At 37.4% G+C, this 21,854-nt stretch overlaps 1 protein-coding gene across 1 annotated transcript in view; it reads right to left on the bottom strand.

Moving 5' to 3' along the window:
* Nucleotides 1-21,854, bottom strand: part of MGAT5 (alpha-1,6-mannosylglycoprotein 6-beta-N-acetylglucosaminyltransferase) — a 121,004-nt gene that overhangs the window by 14,330 nt on the left and 84,820 nt on the right. The window contains exons 11-13 of the mRNA XM_032692864.1: nt 19,647-19,780; nt 10,230-10,379; nt 2,402-2,548 (exon numbers count right to left, since the gene is read on the bottom strand). Coding sequence (XP_032548755.1) covers nt 2,402-2,548; nt 10,230-10,379; nt 19,647-19,780 — 431 coding nt within the window. The remainder of the gene's footprint in view (nt 1-2,401; nt 2,549-10,229; nt 10,380-19,646; nt 19,781-21,854) is intronic.

The raw sequence follows: 21,854 nt of genomic DNA, 5'->3' as shown, positions 1-21,854 counted from the left end.
TGTAACAACAAAGAACTTCCTACTGCTCCTTAAAGAATATGAATATAACCCAGTGTTTTAAATTCCACAAAGCTTTAGGAATATTCTTTAGACTCCTTCTCTACCATCCCAGACAGACAGATGGCAACATTAAAGCCAGATCTGATCTGGAAGATGAACCACTAAACTTCTCAGACTAGTACTTGGTTTAAGTATTAAGAGTAACCAGCAACATACTTTTACTGTATGAGTTTTTCTGTATCTATACTATTAAAAACATTAAGACTATTTATTTCCTAGTACTGAGATACTTTGGCTAGCTGAGGCTTATTGTTTTTTAGACATGCTCTAAGAATTCCTATAAATAAATTTGGAATTAATTTCTAATTTCAGGTTTGGGTTTTTTTCCTTCATAAAGGGAACAAATGAAAGAAACCACATCCATCAAGTACACATTTCAAACAGATTAAGCATACAATGTTTTCTTTCTTTGGCAGGAGGTGGGCTGGAATGGAGAAGAAATATGGGTACAAATACTGGTATAAAACAAGATGCTTCAGGATGATTTTTCTTTTTTCTTTTTTTTTTCCTGTCTCTCTCTTTCAGCAAAATCCTGTCTCAAGACAAAACAGCTGCCGATCTAAAAAAAAATAAATTATAATTTCCAGGTTTTTTATAGTTTACAGTACCCCATCATGGGGCTAGAGGGGAGACCTCCTCCCCAAAATTCTACCTAGAAAAATAGAGAAACAGTAAATTGCAAAAGTTACTTTACAGAAGGACTAAACACAGACTTTATCTTCACATTTGTGTATGGACAACCATGTCACAGAACTGCACAAGCTCTTTTTGTTCTCCTGTAACACTTGAAAAAACTGAGAGAAGCATTTAAGGACTTTCTTAATCCTAAAGAACCAGTACACGGATTACCGGCAACCGGATCTAAATGCAGTTGTGAAAACCAGTTAGAGAAAAGGTTACTGTCAAGACAGGTCAGCAGGGCATGTGAACACAGTAATATTCCTGATGGATATGTGTAAACCTGATGGATATACATTATGTTACTTTGGACTGGGGCAGTCAATAGGGATTATTTTTCTGTACAAATCAGGTGCATGGCATTTCTGTTAGTGCTGACACATGCCATCGGGATTTACCATGGCATTCCAAGCACTGAAATTCCTAGTAAGGAGTTAGGTGGGTTTGGATTATTTACTGAGCACGACCAATTATAGTGTCTGGGCACAGAACAACTGGAAACGAGACAAACAGTCGAGGAACCCACCAGAAGAAAAGGTTTGAGAGGTGCCAAGACCAAGGAGAAGGTTAAACAGGCTTTTGTTTCCTTACTTCTGTCTCCTTTATTAGCAACACAAACTGTGAGAAGGGGCAAGTTTCAGCTTGTACAGGACATGAATTCAATGTATAACAAGCTAAAAGGCGATTACAGTCCTGGATCATAAAAATCATAATTTATGTTACTGGTTTAAAATGGGAAACTGCCTTTTGTTCAACCAGCTGATGCTGATCAGAATGCAATTTATATGGCCCAAGAGTAACCTGAATTGGGAAATAAGGCTGTACAAAGTTCTCATCATGTACATATTACCTGAGAGCTTTCCCTTCAGGTAAATATGTAAAGGAAATATGTATATACACCCATGAACAAGCCATGGTCACAGACAAAAGTGCTAATGTCAGAAACAGTTATGTGACTGTTAAATGCTTGCAAGTGGTACAGGCTGAATTTTACCTACACTGAAGACGAAAAATATTCCGAAGTCAGTGCCAGGATGAGGGGTTAGTTTACTTTGCCTCATTTTTTTCTTACTAGAGTCTAAACACACTGGCTGTTTTGAAAGTTTGAAGTTTGGTTTTCCCGTTCTCTTCAAGAGTCAGTTTTCCAAAAGTCTCCAGTGTTTAACCACAAACATGATGGGCTGTGAACATCAATACCTCAGCTCAACAGTGCCTTGAACAGGTCTTTTCTGGAGAAAAAAATAAATCCCAAAACACACACAACCACCCACAAATGCCATTTTCATAATTTATTTCAGTGCCTATTTACTTCCTGCACAGTACACTGCAATGTCTGTTTCTTCCACAAAATAAAACCACTTTCAAATGATCATCATGTGTCAGATGATGATCTGTTCCCAGGCAGAACATCAGATTTTCAAATGAAACTTCAGTTCTATCAATAAGAAGTAACAAAATGTACATATAGGCAAATCTAGAGGTAAAGTTTAACAGTATATTAACAAAAACATTTTGATTATCCTATAAAAATAAGGACTCATAATCCCATCAATGGCTAAAGAAAAAAGCAGTTGCACACCTTTGGCAATAAACCATGAACATTTATGCAATTTTCCCTACACTGTGTTGCTAAAAAGAAATCACCAAGACTGATAAAGCTTACCTCTCGGAGGGTAGGTTTGCCTTTGAAAAAATCTGTGTTTTTGCTACTTTTTGGTGGGTTAAATCTTAAATTTAGAAAAGCACATCCATTAGCAATGGCCTCTAAGGGAGCCGGCCCTTCATATGGAAATCCAAGACCAACAAACAGCTGAAAAACAGAAAACAAGGGCTGTCTTAATTTTTGTTATTTACAAGAACACAAAGCTGAGTGCTAGTTTAAAATAAGCAATAACCCATTCTAAATGTACCAGCTTAAAAAAAAAAAAAAGTAATGTTAAGAATAAAATGGGACAAATTCAACAGCTCACCTCCTCCCACCCAAGCAGTAATGGAATGTCCTGTAAAACACATTTGACAATAATCTTCTGTAATGAGCTGAGGTGGTTTTTCATGGAGCTGAGGCAACAACAGACCCTTTCATTTATTTTTTTGAAGAAAAACCAAAGTTAGTGGTTTGACTGGGGCTGAAATGAAACTGCTGGTGCTTTCCTACAGGTACAGGTTCTACCGCAGCAGACTCATGGAACAGCTACACTAGTGTTTTCCCCCTCTCCAAACCTGCTGGGTTTGCCAACATGAACTTGCTCCTGGCACACTAATTAAGGCTCCTAATTAAAACGGTAGGTGGCAGCAAACATCAGCTAACGGCGCTGTACCGAGGCAGCAAGAGCCTGCACAGGCTTCAGAAGGTTCAACGCCTCCAAGGGAAACTAGCCCAAAAAAGCATCCTAAAGCTTTCCCTACATCACCTGAGATTACAGGTGCTCTGGAAAATGAAAAGACATTAAATGTTTTTTTCAGAGTTGCCTGAAAAAATCTTGACCCCTTTCCTGGCCAAACATAGTTAACTCCCCTGAATTAAATATAGGATTCTTCATCTTCATTTGACTGTCCAGATATAATGGGAGAAATACAAGCCCTGATTTGTAACAGCAATTTCTTGGCACTGCTGCATAACTTAATGTATGTATAGAGAGAGCTACTGCCTTTTACAAGAAAATAAAGCACAACCTTCATAACTATTAGGATCATGTATTCAGGATGTACGTATTCAAAGAGGTCAAAATATACTATTCTGCATTAAATCTTCTGCAACATGGAAATGAATCCTGCTAAAAGAACATTCACAGCTGGAGGCTCTTCCTAGGAGCTGGTGCATAAACCTGTAGTCAGTCTTGTCGTGCACAGGCACTGCAGCATCAATTCTCTCCAACCCATGGCAACAACAGTATAAATTCAGAGTTGGCTCATTTAAAAAAATGCATGTTAACACTTCTCAGCACAGTTGAGGACATACAGTTTGCACTGCATGGAGCTGAATATTGTTATTTCATTTTTCAATATTCAGGTTTAAAAAGTTGCCTGCTTGCAAAAAGTTTCCCAGCTATCTCACTAATTTAAATCTTACAGAAACTCTCCCATGGCTGATAAGAAAAAGATCTGGAAGACTATCTCCATTAAAGACAGATTATCTAAATTCAGGTTTTATATATGGCATAAGACATCTGACCCGTCAGTCAGATGAGATGCATATTAAATTTCATCTAAAAAGAGGCTGAATTTACAGAAAGGTATGTCTTGAAAATAATGACTTATGGATATGGAACCATTTCATGCAATCTGCACATAAAATATTATTTATTTAAACTACTCCTTAGTTCAGGCAGAAAACCAGCTGAGAACCAGCAATTAAACCCATCTGAAGTATCAATTCTCCTATGATCCTGTGTTTGTCTGTTAGGTAGGGAATGCTGAGTTGTTTGCTTAGTTTTGCACTTTTTTAATAAACTGCTGCTGTGCACTGCTGAGTTCTGTGTCTGACTGGCCCATTTATTTAGGAGGAAGCTCCATGGGGAAAGAAACATGGGTTTATGTTTTGACAGCACAGAGCACACTGTCATCACTTAATCTGTAATAAATAGCTTACCACCTGTTTCTCATCCATTTTCCAACCTCACCTCTAAGCAGCACTGCACCTTTGAAAGAAGAAAGATGTGTCTGATCACTAGAACAGTGTGTGTGTGCTGCCTGTTGGCCCAAGGTTGCAACAGCTGCCTGCAGCTCCCCTAAGTCCTTTTTTCAGCCCTCCAAAATCTTCTATCAGTCTCCATTCTCATCGTCATCAAGTCAGCTGAAATTCCCAAACTCAATCTAGACCCTGCCCCTGAAAATTGTCCTTTATGAAGTGGAAGGTGTCCTTGCTTGTGGCAGGGGGGTTGGAACTAGATGATCTTTAAGGTTCCTTCCAACCCAACCATTCTGTGAGTCTCTATGATTGATGTTCCTTGGTCAGCCAGTATTTTTGTACGGTATAAAGAGCAAAGCTGAGAAATACCTTAAATGCCTTTGAGAGAGTTTTGTTAATTCTGATTAAAAGAGCAGGTATTAGAGAACACAGGCCATTTTTGTAACTCACAATGCTCTCATTTGCTAATCATTTGAATTACATGCACCCTGTTATTTCCAGAAAGGCTAAAACAATCTGTCAAGGTACTTCCTAAGAGAATGTAAAAAATTCTGCAAGTCACTAATTGAAAAACAAGTAAAAAAAGAAAAAAGTAGAAATAACAGTCAACAGTTTTCAGGTACCATCCATCCTCAGTACAGGTGAGGCTGTGAGGAAGAAAAGGCTCTGTCCCACAAAGAGTAAAGATTTAGAACAGACTGTTTTTTCCACTATTTTTTTATATAGATGTACACTGTTGCCTCCACCACACTATGGTTTTTAGGATACTTTCTTACCAGTCACTATGTCTGGTAACCCATTCCACCATGGAGAGGCACCTCCAACCCACAGCCGAAGATCTACATTGCAAAACTCCAGATGTGAGTGACCATGTTGGTAACATCACAGTGGGTACATGTGGCTAAAAATATTAGCCCTGATCTGACTTTGTTAGCTGCAGCAGAATTGCTATGCAGGATAGAATTCCTTTATGCTCTGCTAGTTGATTAGTGCTTGAAACCATTTCATGTTCCGTATGTGAGCATTTTGCTCACCTTTCAAATGCTTCTTAAAGCAAGAACCATTATTTTTCCTGCAGTGCTTTAAGTGGGCACATGGCACAACCAGCTCTGTAGGTTGATGCCTCATGCAATGTGATGATTGCCAGGAGGAGATTACAGTATACAAGTATATATAAAAGGGATAACAGCAAATAAATGCAGACATAAAATCCTCATGGTGACAGCAGTGTGGGTTTTTTAGGAAAACATTCCTTTTTAGTAAGGTCTGCTACCCAGATCTGTCTGTGCCTGTAGGTCTGCATGAATCAAAAAAGGGCATTTGTATCTGCAATCTCACTTGCCCAACTTGAGTAAAGCAGGTATTGGAACCTTCAAGCAGGAACACTTAGGTTTTCATAAAAAAGGCTCTTCAGGAACCTTTTCTGCCTTTGCAATGAACTGAGCCCCTCGTTTGGAATTTCAGAATTTTGAGTTGGTCACCCAGCATCACACTAGTCAAGACACCACTCTTTTCTGAATGGCAGTCCTCTCACAGTGCAGTATTCAAGTGGAGATTTTCTGGCACAAAAAGTGACTCACAACCACTTCTGTGAAAAAACAGTGTGCTTCTATTTTTTTTGGAAACCATTGACTTTCAGTTGATGCTAAGCAATTTGTGGAGTTTACAGGACCATATCAAACTATTATTAAAATGAGTAAGCAAACAAACAGGCTTTCTAAATTATAGTCGAAAGTATAAAATAAGGAGTGAATGCTTTACTTCACTGACTGTAATTACGAGTAGCTGAATATTTAAGAGAAAAAATTTCATATTCCAGAGACTAAATGCTATAGTTCCATGAACAGGAGTGTTTATCTTCTCCTCTCCCCCTTCTGACATTACTGCACTTTATCTAATTTATTCTGTCAGGTTGGTAGGTTTATCACCACTTTTATATGTCTCCTTACTGAACTTACATATTATCTTCTGAACTACAGAAAGAGGAATATAGCAAAGGTTAACTATCTTGCTATATTTTCCTCATGAATATAAAATACTTTCTGGAAAAGTCAATTCTTTTGTGATTGAAACAACTTGAGAATAGAATCACTAGTTAAATGTCCTTTCAGCTGATTTTGTGAAGCGTGTGGAAGTAAAAATAGATAGTCCTTCATAAAAGGCAATATGAAAACCAGCTTGTTTTCCTGTTTCTGTCTAGGCAGGGTGTTGCTCCTGTTTTTATTAATCACCATTCAGAAATCATAAATCCCACTTAGAAAAAGAATTTGAGCTCCCTCAAAAATGTACAGTGACCTGAAGTAAAAAGTTGCATCTGAAACTTTCTCAAAGGGAGAAATATTTCTCAAGAATTCAATACTGGTTCTTCCAAGAGAGTCTAGTCCAACTCCTCCAGCTGCCCACTTGGCAAGGAGCCATGGAAGTTGGCAGGAAGGCTGCCAGCTCGCCTACCCTATTTTCCTCAGACGTGATGAATGGCTTTACATCTTCTCATTAGAAACTGTAGACATGTCTCGTTTTTGTCATGCACTACACAGCTGAACTAGCCATGATGAGGCTCAAACAGCCCCCTCCTGACTGGAAAACTCACTTATTCTGAAATGTGCTGCTTTATAACACACACCAGAATGAAATGGCAGCTGCATGCTTCTGAGAATAACTGTGTCCTACAGAGACCAAATACATTTTGGGAACGCAAAGCTCTGACTAAGAATCACAGGACTGAGCCACTACCTATTGGTATTTTGTTGTCTAAGGGCAAAATGAAGCAGTTCAACATAAACTGACGCTTCTGAGTACACTAAACCATCTAATTTGTTGAGTATTATTTAGCTCTCACTCTGTGGAAACCAGAACATTTGTCAGCTGACCTAACAAAAACTTGCTAACACAGTGTTGACATCACAAGCAATGACAGAGAATTCTTGCCCTTGGTCTCAAAACATCTGAAAGCTTCTGGAAGCCTAAAGACAAAGGTTGCTGCTGGGAGACAGCAACAGCAGCCCTTGATGGTCCCAGCCAGCATTGTACCCACAGATGTTCCCAGCCCAGAGTTATGGCTCTGATTATTCACACACTTGCAGCACACAGATAGTCTGGTGACAAAACCTCCTTAACTAAATTCATTAGGGAACTCTGGCCATGTTGCCTAGTGAATAAAGTGATTATGGTAAAAAAGTGTCCTTGTACATCACAGCATGCATGTGCACACAAACACCGGGCTCCTCAGGGCACAAAGCTCCCATTTAAGTCAGCCTGATTTTTGTGGAAAACCTGCACTTGTTTTAGAAATTCAAGCCATGATCCATCTGATATAAACACAACTGACCCACATAAACAGCAGATGGCCACTAGTGACAGGTGAGTGGTGTTTTATAACCAGCTACATTCAAGTATTGTCTCTTAAAGGGTATCAGAATCTGAAACTGTGAACATACAAGCAACAAGAAGACTTAGAACAAGTACATGTGTTGATCAATACTGACAGGTAACCATATGCTAGGGCAGAACAGCCAGAATACCTGTGGCATACGAAGCATCAGCCAGCAAAAAACATAAACCCCACAACTCCCTGCACACCCTCCCCAATCCACTTCAACTAAAAATGTCCAAACAAATTAGATGGTAATCTCAGTTTCCACTTTCAAACCCCGGATGCTGCTGTTTCACTTCTTCTGTTCCATTAGATATATTGAAACAGTATCAGACAGGAATAATAAGCAAAATTCCTGATGCAGTAAGCCATATTTAATTTCATTTCAGTGCAACATTAGAAATACATCGCACTCCCATTTCCCTGACAATAATAACTATGAGGAGAAGCAGATGGACTATTAATGGTTTATTATCAAGGCAAAGTTTGGTTAGCCTGGCTGCATCATAAATAAATAATTTCCTTAAAAGGAAAACAGCTTTTGTCATTTGCAAACCTGCTAACAAAAGTTCAGAAAAGCCACATTTGCAGATGTAATTTTTAAAAAAAGTTTATTAAGAAAGATTGTATAAAGAAGATAATTGAGGATAATTGATAAAAATATGAATTCCTTATAGAGGGTTCTGAAACACACTGATGTGTTTCTTAGTGTCATCTACTAAGAAATGCAGCAAATACTCAGATGATTTTCCCCACCATTATGAAGGAAAAACCCGACCATAACCAATGCTGAACAATAGTAGAGAAAATCATGAAAACCTAAAGTGCTTGTAGGACTCTGATAACAGTACAGTGCAGATCCATGCTTTTCACCAAAGACTTCTTGTGGAAAATAAGCAACTTACTGTTTCGGGAGCACTTCATAATCACGAGACAGTCTCTTCCATCTGATATTCCTATTACTAGTCAAAATTGAGTGAAGCTACTCTGCTACTTCCTGTGTCACAGAATCCATGCAACTAAGCTGCATAATATGTAGGTATCAACTTGAATTTGTCCTGAATTGAATGTGTCTTTACATTGCATCTTTGAACACAACAAATATAACCAATAACAACTAGATGAGCTATCTAGTTAATATTGAAAAGCAAGTCTTTTATTGTGATACATGTAAGATGGCTGATAAAGAACTAGAGGAAGACATAGGCAAACATAACTATTATTATGAACTGTTACTTGTAAATTATAAGGACTGAATAATTCTACAGGAATTCCATTAGCTTCTTTTACTATTTCAGTGAATAGAAGACATATTTTTTTCAGGAGGCACTGTTCGTGCTTGGGGTTATTACAAGGTCAATATTCTTCCCACATTATGATTAACACAGGGATTTCCTACTCCACACAGGCAAAAGCTGTGTAATCTCAGATTATCTATGACGAAAGTAAATGTTGACTTTTTAATATGCAACATTATGTGTATCTGTATGCATCAAGTACATACACACAGTGGTTGCCTTTAAAAACTCATAATTTACCAACAGCTGTCACACAGAGATGTCAAATTACCAACATTTTCCCAAGTACTTAAAGACAGAGATCTCTACATTTGTGTGGGAAGCCTGGGAGTTGCTTGCTTTTTTCTTTCCTTTTTTTTTTTTTAATAGATTTTTCTATAGAAGTGCACAGCAAGAAACTATCAACAGGGATGCAGTTCCACAGATTTTGCTAATTTTAAACATACAACCCTCTTCTTTCACCAACTTGAAGTTAAACATCCTATTTAAATGTAAACTACTGAAGTGTTTTAATGTTGTAAAGTGCCACAAAGATTACAGGAATGGCACAGAATCCCAACAAAGCATTTTAACTATGGGGACAGAAGTTATTTATTTTGATGTATATATCGTCCCTTATCTTGAGTTCCCTTGACTCTGGAGCCACAGGCAAAGCACACCACAAAAAGCATGCTCTTTTGCTCACTCTCTCTGCACAGCTGAAGCAGAGGAAGGACATGAATGGCAAATGAAGTGCTTGCTTTTCTTTTCTCCCTGAGAGAGCAGGGTCGCTCTGGGTTAAAGTCATTGCTAGGGCAGAGCAAGCATGCGACTGCACTGCTCTCCGCTGTTACCTAACTTTGACCTCAGGGATGGGAAACAAAGCACACTCTCAGCTGATAATCTCCTTGAACTGAATATCACATTGAAGAAAATGAAAAATGCATTTATCCCTGTTTCTCAAGCTGGTTGTTAAATGTGCCTATAGGCTGTCACGCCAATTTTCTAATAAGAGCTGTCAATCCAAAAACCACGGACATGATGAGAAACGTATTCTTAGCACACAGAAGACGACTTAAGATCCTTTACATTTGATAATTTTTTTCCCAGTGCTTTTAAATTAGGAGCTTATTCATAGGAGGTGAAATGCATGCACTGCAGACACTGCCTATCTGGAGCTATTTTTGCCACCACTCCCACTTGGCAAACTTACTTTGGTTTCTCTCAGTAGAAACTGCAAATCCCGCCCGCTGAGTATCCCATGGTTTTTTACATAGCCAGGAATATACATGGTGCTTGTCCCATGAACAGTTCCATGGACCTCCATATAGGTGTGGATGACATCCAGATAAGCCTTCTTATCCTGTAATGGCAATGATAAAATATTTTCAGTCTTTACAAATTTGAAGTAGCAATATTCAATCCAGTATTCAAAAGCCAGCAAGAGAAGTTCACTCATTCTTATTTGATCTCTATATTTCATCTTTCATTACATTATTAGTTTTGTTTTCTTCTAGACTGGAAGTAAACTGCAGCTTTTTCATTCATAGTCTAGGTATAAATAAATCTATACCAAGGTCCTCTTAATTTTTAACTGGACAAAAACCAGGTCACCACCAGACAGCTGCAATCTCAGCATGCCTAAACAATGCTTGGCCTAAAAATACTAAACCCTCATTTTGAAATAGCAATTTTTCACTGTTTTTGTCAGAGACGCACAAGAATTAGTCTACCTTCTTTGTCAAGAAAACTGTGAATGTCACCTTAGTAAGATGTAGTCTTGCCAACTGAAGAACTGAACACACACCTTTATCTAAATAGCCATTATCTGAGTCCCATGAGATGCCTACAAATATTCCACTTACCTTAAGTTTCAAAGGCATTTTGGAAAAAATGCAGACAAGAGTAAAGGCTTTAGTGTTGCATTTAAAAAAAAAAAATTATGAAAAAACTGTACACCATTCTAATTTGCAAACAAGATTTACTTTAATTTTCAATGCCATATGTTTTTTGAGTTTTAAAGACTACTGGCATTCCAAAGGCAATTAGCTAAAGACAGTATTTACATGCAGTATGCAGCACAGATCAGAAGACTCTCCCTCAATATTTGCACATAGTCTTAGTAATAGCTCTAAAATCAGGCAACAAGTTTCTACACTCCTTGGCAGCGAGTTTTTAAGAATTCTACTTTCACTCACTATTTTTGTCATGTAAATTCTGTTCCTCCACAGCCCTGTGTGAAAGCTGGCCAAAAATTTTACTGAAGTTCATTCAAAGGGCAAGTAGACTGGTGAAAATGCTGTCTTTTCAGATCCTGGAGGAGCAGTAAAGTATCAGGCCAAGGTGAATGAATGCTATCACTTCTTACAGTTTCCTTGCTAAATGAATTGTTGGGATGCATTTGAATGCACAGGGTATTTAATGTACATAATGATGGGCTCCTTGCTTTAGCCCAATCTGTTGGGGACCCTGGCTGTGCTGAAATGGAGGAGACCTGCCTCATTAATAAGTCTCCTTACTCTGGCAGCTATGCCAAGGCTGCACTGGCCAGACAATGTCCTGGGCTAAGTATTATATAAAATGGTCAAAAGATGAAGACAAAGATGCTTTTTTGTTCAATGTGGCTGCTGGTATTATTAATTAACACAAATTATTCAAAAAACTAAAAGCTTGCTCCATTTTTTTGTTTTTCCCTTTACCTCAGATTTGAATTGAACATTAACTGTCCATAACATTAACTGGGAACATTACTTAAACATATGACTAATTTCTTTCATGATTCAGAGTCTAAAACCACAGATAAAACATTTAGAATCCCAAAGAGAATCAAAGTCCAAGCAAAGCCTCACTCCTTTATTTCCTTACTTACTTCAAGTCAAAAGCAACTGCTTTCATAACCATCTATCAAGCACCATGAAAATATTATCAGCACCTTATACCTTGCCTAGATCTCACATTTCTCTCCTTTTGCAATTAATTTCCACATTCCTTGCAGAGTGTTATTTTTGATCATAAAGGTATCTATTGTAAGAAGCCAAAATAATTCACAAAAATAATCAGGACACTGATTCTGAACACTAAAAACACTGAATTGGAAAATGAGAGAGTGTAAATACGACATTTATAAATAGAAAGGCTACATGTAAATAAATCAAGAAATTTGACTTGCAAACGAAATATTAACACTCCTTCTACTATTTATGCACTTCTTGAGTTTGCCTGCTAGGGAGCAGGTATAATTTTTCTTTTATCTTAAATCATTTGACAGTAAACTCCAGATTTTTACTTTCTCCAAAATAAATGCAAAGAAGAATTACTGCTGGCTAGTAATGCAAACCCAGCATTCTCTGCAGTGTGCACCTAACTGCACTTATCATCCTGCTGTCCACACTGCAAACCAAGACTTTGAGCATGGAAGATAATCACATTAAAAGAAAGCAAGTTATTTCTCCTCAGAATCAAAATGGAAGTGTAACAGTGAGTAACAGCTATACAAACCTTTTCTGAAACAATTTTTCAGCAGCTAAAATAAACATGCCATTCAGGAAAGTACTTTTTGTTGATCACTGACTGTAGAACTGTTATTACTGTTCATCAATCATTTCCACTGAGTTTTAAAAGCACCACGATAAGGCCTTTCTCATCAAGTGACAACTATTTGATAAGTCTTTACCTAGGACAATATTAACAAGAAGGTACAGTATGAAGAGGTGAAATTTTAAGTTTGGTGGGTGAAAAATTTAAATATAAAAGCTAAAAAAACTCATCAAGAATTAAACTCTGCTCTTAGTTTTCTTGAGGTAGTAGATGGTGGTAATTAAAAACTCCGCTTTACCAACAGTTTTCAGTTCAAGGTAATGACAGTGTTTTGCAATTTTGGACCATTTGGGTGCCTTCACAGAACACCAAAAAGTCAGCACTGAATGAAACTAAGAAGCACATATGCAGAACTACAGGCCAACTGGATTACAGAAGAGCTTGAATCAGTGTTCTAAACTGCTTTATGGGTTGAAAGTTCAGACTGTAAAATGTATGTAAAAGAGCCCATATATCCAGCCTCACTTTCTTATATTGAAAAATTCAGGGGGTAATGGTTTCATAAAGCAGGACAAATGTAATTCAGAAAAGTTAGTACTGGGATACATCTTTGTATGTATCCTAAAGGCATACTGTTGAGTCTAGAAGTCCTAACATCTTGTGGCTTATCTCTCTAAGTGTCAAGTCAAAAATAAGCCAAAATGCAGTGTACCTGCAATGTTTGACAATTGAGATTGTGATGCAAACATAATCTCTGTTCAAGAACTGTCATCAAAGGCTGTTCAAGACATCCTTGAATAATGAAAATCCTGTCTACGAGGGAGCTAGAAGAGAGCACAAGTGCTGAGGAGTATTAAGAGAGTTAAATACATAGTGTTTAACTGTAAGAGTTTTACAGTGCTAAATCACAAAGAGTAGATGATGCCCCTGGGAGCTTAAATATGAAATTTTCAAACTGCTAGCCACTAAATTTAAAAATAGATGTGGAGAAGATTTAGTGATTCCTGACTAACAAGTGTGAATTCTACACCGAACAAATTATCTGAAATTTCAATAAAGTGTTAACTACCTGACCATGTAAACCCATCAAAATTACAACAGTCAATTCTTCCTGTCCAAGGAAATCCTCTCTCCCTGGTAGTGTTCTCTAAAAAGAAGCCAAGCAGCATGTCGAAAATCTTTAAGAATCTTAAAGGGACTAAATCTCTTTGGGAGAGATTGGGAATCACTCTTGTGAATGAATAGTCATCATGAGAAAGAGAACAGAGTAGTGACAAAAGTGTGCTGTCAATACACGCTATTCAGAGGTGCAAAACTGAAACTAACTTCAAAATTTTGCAGAAAAACATCATAATATTGAACACTTGAAGTTTTGAAGCTTTTTGAAAAAGCCCCCTCAGTAATCTCAGTAAGGGACAAAGTGACAAGAAAATAGATTACCCAATAAATTCAACATAACTAAAGAGACACACATGTTGAAAACCAGTCCTCACTTCATGCATGAAAAAAAACCTGAGCTACCCAGAGTCACTCAAGAATGAAGGCTTTGCATTACAATAATATATGATCATGGTCCACGAAAAAAAACAGTCCATTGTTCAGTAGCAGTCAGTCCATCCACCAACCAAGTAAAATGATAGGAATTATTTGGAAAGGAATTGAAAAATAAAGGGAATATTATTGAACTGTTCTATAAAAAGTTCTTCTCTCCCTCCTCGGATATCACTGCACTTCTGGTCCCTTCTCTCAAAAAGAAGCTGAAAACACAGAACACAGTTCTGAGAGGGGTAAGAAGGATCCAAGATACAGGATGGTTTCCACTGTTACATACAGAAATCTGTAACAAAGTCATTAACAATTCTCCAGTTTGAAAGGGACAACCTGACAAAACATGATAGAGTTTTACAAACCCATAATTGGCATAAAAAACCTGATGGGGGCAGGTTTAGAAAAATCCCAAAGTTAACAACTCCTTCTGCAACAGGTCAGAGATTTGAGGGACTCCACGACAGAGAAAGTTGCAAAGGCAAAAAAATGTTTGCATAGGTTCACGATCAAACAAGTACTTTGAAGTCACCTCTTACTGAGATCTCAAAAATGTGCCAACAGACAGTTTATCAATAGAGAAACAGATTTAGAAAATACACTGAATTAGAAAAGCTGGAAAGAGAGAGAATATGCAAAGAAAGTATTATGCAAGCTTGCCATGCTCTTGCTCTTCCCTGAATGTCCATTTATGGCTTCTTTTTTAGGTATCTCTTCATAAAACACACATTGGCACATACATAATTTTTGCACAAAAAATGAATAAAACATCTCAGCAAAGACTTCGATTCTTCAATCTTTGCCAGAAATCCTTATTCAGCTCCTTATCCTCATCTTTATTTATTTCATCCATGAAGGTTTGAGTTTTTTTAAACACTAACATTTTTATAAGAGTTGACAATTTCATTGTCATGCAATGCACACTAACACCTAGGCAGGAATTTCCTGTCCTTTGAATGGAAATTTCCACAACTAACAATGAGACATCGTTGTGCATTCTAAGTGGTAAAGTAGAAAAGTTCAGGGGTACAGAAGAAAACAGAGTGGGGTCACAGGAAGAAAAGGTTGTGTTGGTTTTTTGCTAACCAAATACTTGTAGATGACTGTGTGGATCAGTACTGTAAGGCTTCACTAATTCATTCTGCAGCTCAAGAGTTCTGTAAAATGAGAAGCTGATCACTGACCTGTTTGAAAGGTAAATATCATAAAAAACACTTTCTTTCTTCATACTAAATTAAATTCTGATTTTCATAATAAATATTCAAGAATAAGCCTTTAAAAGTGTACATGCATGCATGCTTATTTACTGCACCTATAACTGCTCGTGTGCTTTGATTTACTTGGCTTTCTGATCCATACTTCTTTCAGAAGGAAATGGTGAATTTCAGAAATGTTGCTTAAGTAAAATGTCTGGCTCATTTCAATTTGTTATGTGACATGAAGCAGGACAGTGCTCCTGCTGTCTGAAGACAGCAACTAAAGAGTTTTGATCAACTGATAGGCACACAGTGCTGCTGTACATTTGGAGGAACACAGAATACAAAGATGATGAGACAAGTTTTTGAATGCACTGACCACATAGGAGAGAAAAGATGCAAAGGAACTTTTGTCCCCTTCCTAATGTTTCTTTTAGTTAGAAAGTAGAAATGAAATGTTCATTCAAAGTACATTGCTATATATGAGGTACAAAAATCAATCAGAAGGAAGGGAAGGCAATACTGCAAGCAGTAAGACACTGATTTCTGCCTGTAACAGAACTATTCCTACAAGTATAATTTTTCCTCTCCAACTTTCCTCCCACTTCATGCATATGATGGGAATATTATATGTCATCTGGAGTTCTAAAGGGGAGACATTAGTAAGAACAGCCTTGTTGATGTGCTTTGCCATTGAGAACAAACTAAAGATAACCATTTCCAATCTCCAATGCTTCTAAACTTGTTATGCAGACAGTATATATATTTAAGAAGAATGCCCATCTTGTCGAGTGGCATTAGTAACAAATTCACATGTTAATTTGCCTCTAAATAGACAAATATTTTCAAGACAGCTCCAATACTCAATAATAAATACTAAAGCAATCATCATACACTCATGTTATGCGTTAATGACTATTTTCTGATACAAGCAACACTCTGACTTCTCTCACAGCACCCCACAAAAGAGAGATAGCAAATAGTGCAAAATGAATCTCGATTCTTTCTTCTTTCTAGGATTAAAGGTAAAATTAGTGGAATATAATGACAGGAAGTTGCAGGAAGAAGACCAAAGAAAAGACAGACCAAAACAGGAGCTAAGGCAACATAAAAAACATTCTTTTTAATTGAAATGTTCTGTAATTAAAGCCAATTTTGATAATGGAGAGCATTATGGGTTTCACTCACATTTTACTCATTCCTTTTTTTTTTTTTCCCATTTTGGCAGGAATAGGATTCTCTTTACTCCTTAGTACTGTCAGAAATGCCAGACAAAACCCCAAACCTTTATAACAAACACATCCAAAACTTGGCAAACGTTGCCCTTGACAGCTTACCTCTAAATATAACCCTTAGGAATGTGGCAAAATTCTTTACAGTCTCCTATTTGTAATCCTCAACCCACTTAAGACTGATCTAGTTATTAGAGGAAAATAAACAAGATTTCTCTTATGCTCTCTGCAGCACAAATCCTTCCTGACCTCCAGCAAGGCGTACCCGGACTTGCTGACTATAATATGGGATGAATGTTACTGAGTCAGGTATAGCCACACAAGAAAAGAACCCATGTCTATGGCTATATAAAACCATGACAGCAGTTGGCTATACCAGCCCCACCCCCAGGGAAAAATGGTCCTATGCATACTTCAGTTCCACTTTAACCTGCTTCGTTAAAAATTAAACAATTTATTCACAACTGCTGTTCCCCAAAAACACCACAGTCTATGGAAGTGGGATGCTTTCCCCTCCACATTGTGCTTCTCTAATGACTGATCAGACCCAGCAGTGACACGTGTATTCTGTGGAGATTACATTTCTTGTTAATTGGCCATGTTCAGTATAAAGAACAGGAGCAGGATAAATAGATTAGTCTGGCTCCTTACAAGACATGGTGGCAGATGAAAAGAGCACTGAACAGGGAAAATGAAGGAAACGTGAAATAAGCAAATTACACAGACACAAGATTAGTTCAGGCTTTCTCTTGATCAGAAGAATTGGATTTTATCACTCCAGATAAGACAAGCCACACTGTAACTGATGCAAAGTCTGTCTGCAGTGATTTGCACTTTATATACAAGTGCACATGTGCATGACTGCAGTTACAATCTGCAAGTTACAGTTTTAATGTGCTTGATGTTACAACCATACAGTACCCATTTTAATATGGCCAGATATCCAATCACATATCTTGGAAAAAACAAGACAGGCAATACTGAGAGAAACAGAGCACTGACTTGAAAAGCAGCACTTCTAAAACATGATACAAGGGGCTTGGTAGAGAAGTCACCTAAACACGAGTTCACAGTGGTGAAAAGGGGATCTGCCTAACAATGCACACAGTATTTCCTTTTGGATTTGGTGTTGGTATGGCCCATGTGCCCTTTGCTAAAATTCACATTTCAAGAGGAATGCGAATAATCCTGAGAAGGTTCAGAGAAAACAGACATGTGAGATCACTTAAGGATTAGGAAGCACAAAGCTCTCAGGGGTTCAGCATATACAGGCTTTTCAGGAGATGACTCCAGGTTACTTTGACCTCAGTCTATATATTCCTACAGGGAAACAGAACAGAAACATCAGCAGGCCAGTAGAGAAAGTCTAACTCCTACTAGGACTGGAAATTACCGTATGTAAACTTGTACCAGAAACAATGCAAAGTCTTAAGGGAGAAGGCAATTATTTGACAACTTTACCAGAGGAAACAGTGGGGTTTAAACTGTGTGCTATTTAAAAGTCAAAATTGGATGTTCTTTTCCAAAAAGCCATGTTTTTGTCTTAATGAGTCCATGAATAAGTGTGCCATACAGAATCTGAGACTAGGCAGTCACAAATCTCCCCTCTGGGCATATCAACTATTAATACATATTTTTGAATTCATGCAGACTAAATAAACTGAGAAAGATATATATCTCAGTGAAAAAAAACCCCTGGTGACTAAGCAACTATCTTGTTCCTTAAATCCAACTAGGATTCAACAGGTTGTTCTGCTGATGTGCACTACAAATCAGGTCAGGAAGTTTAGATGCTTATGGCAAGCAACTGTTCCTGAGAGACTGATAATGAGATCAGGAACTAAAAGTACAAGAGCCTAAGCTAGAAAAAGACTTGAAGAGAGGATCCCAGCTCTGCTCCAGCATTCTGCAGACAGAAGAGACCGCAGACTGGGGCATTATAACTTGTTCTATACCATGAGCCAAATACAATAACCGTCACAGTATTAACTACATATTTTTCTCAACACAGAAGCCAAGCATTCAGCTCTACCTTTTCTGCTACCACCGGGAACATTTTACTGTTTGTCTTCAGTTTTAGGTTTGTTTTACCTCACAGATTGATCATTTACTTGTAGGTATCATTTTTCAAGAATTTACTCTGTATAATCTCAGTCAGACTAGATGTGGTTCAGAAAACCGTGCAAGACCAATATTCTCATGCCAAGGAAGAGAAAAGAAAAGAAAATATAAGATATAGGTGCTCTCACACTCTCATATTGTTTGGTCTTATGTATGGCACATGTCCTGATCAGTTCCTTTTTCAGTTGACAAGAGGTTTAGAATAAGGTCTTTTTAGGCAAGAGGGAAGGCACACAGAGGACACGGGCATGCAGAGCATGTGGGCACACGGAGATAAAGGTAACTTGGAAGAAATTCAGTTATTAGTAAGCAATCTCTTTGGAAACTGCATGAGAGAGACACTCCCAGGGGTGTCAGCCTGGAAGAAGGAGCTACAAAAAAGGACTGTGGACAAAAGAAAAGGACCACTGTGACTTAATAACACAATATATTTTAACTTGGTGAAAATATGACCTAATCTCAGTGTTGTTTTTCTGCTGCTCTGGTCTGCAGATGGGAGACAATACAGTAATTGCAATATTAAAGAAACAAAACTCTGGTACTATTACAGGAGAGAAAATAAGATTGCTCACTTCTAAGGCTTTTAGTGAAATGTAATTTCCACTTCAAAATGCAGTATATTTTTGGTTGCAGATATAAGAAAAGAAATAACTGAAATACACATTTGCTTATGACTGATTAAAGGTCACAAAGACTCCAACACCTTCAATTTCCCATTATGTTTACCAGCTTCTGCATTTTCCAAAATTATTCTCATATCAAGACTATAAGACTATTTTCATTCTATCAGGAAGGCATACATAAATAGCAAAGGATCCACCTCATTCTAGTCAGAAGTTTCCTATCAAAAAGACTTCAAAATGTTCAACTGAATTATTTAAATATATTTATTTTCAGGAAAATGGGTTTAGACAGAAGCGATACTTTTAAATTAAAAGTTATGCTTTATTCTACTGATCAAAATAAATTTGCTCGGGCATATGAGTATAGAAAACTCACCTTCCAGAAATTATCTACTTTGCCATAGACAAGAGATTGATTCTGCCTTTTGATGTCATTAATATGCTTAATGTCACTGGAATTCAGGTGCTGCTCTACCACAAATCCAAGGAAGCTGTTATCTGGAGTGTGAGCTGTAAGAAACAGAGCATATTCAACACCTTTGAAAGTACCAGCTAATGTTACAATAGAGTGAATGTTGTCAGAAAGGAAGTTATAAGGAACATATTATTCAACAGATCATCTCTTTCATATTAATACTGAAAGATAAATTTGCTTGCTTTATTATCAAAACCAGTTCTTATATTTCTGCCCATGTGCCTACTGAAGTAAGCAGCTATTTTCTGCCTTGTTTCTGATAATAAAAATTCTGCAGCTAGGCTGATTCCAACGATAATGATTTTTTCTGTGTGTGCTAAGCTTTATTTTATTATTAGAGATAAAAGAAACAAAAGAAATCTAGCCTGACAATCTCAGAGATGCAATACCAACAATTTGAAAACCCCCTGGATTTATGCTTGTTATCAAAGCTGTTTGTTGCTCAATGGCATAAATAAATTTTACTGAATTTCTTGGGTTCACCTCTTACACCAGAATTGCTAACACCAACCATCCAACTCATTGTGTATTACGTATCCATGCTAATTACTGGCCAACAAAGTCACACCATGTAAATCAGAATATGAATTTCATTGCCTAATTCACCCAGATATAGCAATCACAAAATATTGAAAGGTAGCAAGTGAAGTTGGCAAAATTGTTCTTAATCCAATGCCCAGACAACAAAAGTGCAATTTACTCATAGTTTTTTCTATATTATTTTTAGCCTCTGTTGGTCTTTTTCCAGCAGTGACTTCCAGCAACACTGGCCACTGTTCTCCTTCTACAGAGACAGGGACATTTAGACTCATTAAAACTGTTGTTTTGTTTGGTTTTTTTTTTGTGGACAGGGTGTTTAATTCCAGGGATGGACTCCAACATTCAAGGCTTCAGGCAAACATCCATGCCTACTATATAAAAGTTACTCCAACATGTGGGGTTTTTTTGCCTCTCTGAAAAGTATCATAACCTCACACAAAATGGCTGCAATAAACACAGGATCTCCCCTACAAGTCTCCCCTGTAATTCTGGCACACAAGCTGACAATTATTAAGTACATTTTGCAAAGTTAAAGAATCCAAAGCAAAAACAAACAAACAAACAAACAACTCCAAAGACAACACCCTAGGCACTCACGCTACATGCAATGCTAAATTTATAGTCAGTTATTAAAAAAAAATTTATTGCAATTATGAGGTTTTGCTTTTTGATTCCTGAAAATTAGCCAACTGGATAATGCAGTAGAAGACAGAAACCATACACTGTGTACACATCCCTCTGCATTATATTCAGTCTTTCAAATGACACTGTTTTTCACAAAAAATGCCTCAGCAACTGTTTTGCACTCACTTAGACCCAAGGACTTTTTAGAATTTTGCATAGGAAATGGCATTTTGCATAGCAAATATGCCTGAAAAGGGGCATTTTTCCATCCTTTCATATTTTTGGATGAGAGACTGCATTCAAAGGAGAGGCAAGGCAGTACACTCTCAAAAGAAAAATAAACCTTTGTTAAAGTTAGATTTAGAACTGGTGGAATTCAGTGCCTCAAACATCACTGACAGGAAGCACCCAGATGGATTTTTAAGCAAGGTCATGCAGTTTTAAAAGTACCAGTGCTGGTATTTTGTGTAAAAGTATTTGAACTAAAAAAAAAAAAAGAAACCAAAAACATAAAAAGGGAGAAAACTTCTCATGCTTCTGGAAAACTCAGAGAACAGTCAAGCACTTGGTAATATGCCACAGGTTTGAATATGACATGCTTGTTGCTCAGTAATAATTTTCTGCCCTTATAATCAAAGTTCTCAAAACATAATAGAGTCTGGGGTTCTTGGGAAGCTGTCCAGGGTTCCAATCTGCCATAAAATCTTTACTGATGCATAATATGCACTTTTAATCACAACCTCATAAAGATGGTGTTATCTCTGCAGCAGACAACAAACAACAAATATAAACTTTAAATATCACAAAACACGCCAACTTTTCTGCACCTAGTAAAAAAAAAAGTAAGATCCTTGAACAATCTACAGCACTGGAACCACTGAGTGGAATGAGTTTGCCTGCAATCTGTTTACCACTTTTCCTGCAAAGGAAAACCCACAGTCATTT

This window comes from Chiroxiphia lanceolata, chromosome 7 (assembly GCF_009829145.1).
Source record: "Chiroxiphia lanceolata isolate bChiLan1 chromosome 7, bChiLan1.pri, whole genome shotgun sequence".
Classification (NCBI taxonomy): domain Eukaryota; kingdom Metazoa; phylum Chordata; class Aves; order Passeriformes; family Pipridae; genus Chiroxiphia; species Chiroxiphia lanceolata.
The sequence above is the reverse complement of the archived record's forward strand: the minus strand, read 5'-3'. Positions and strand labels throughout refer to the sequence as shown.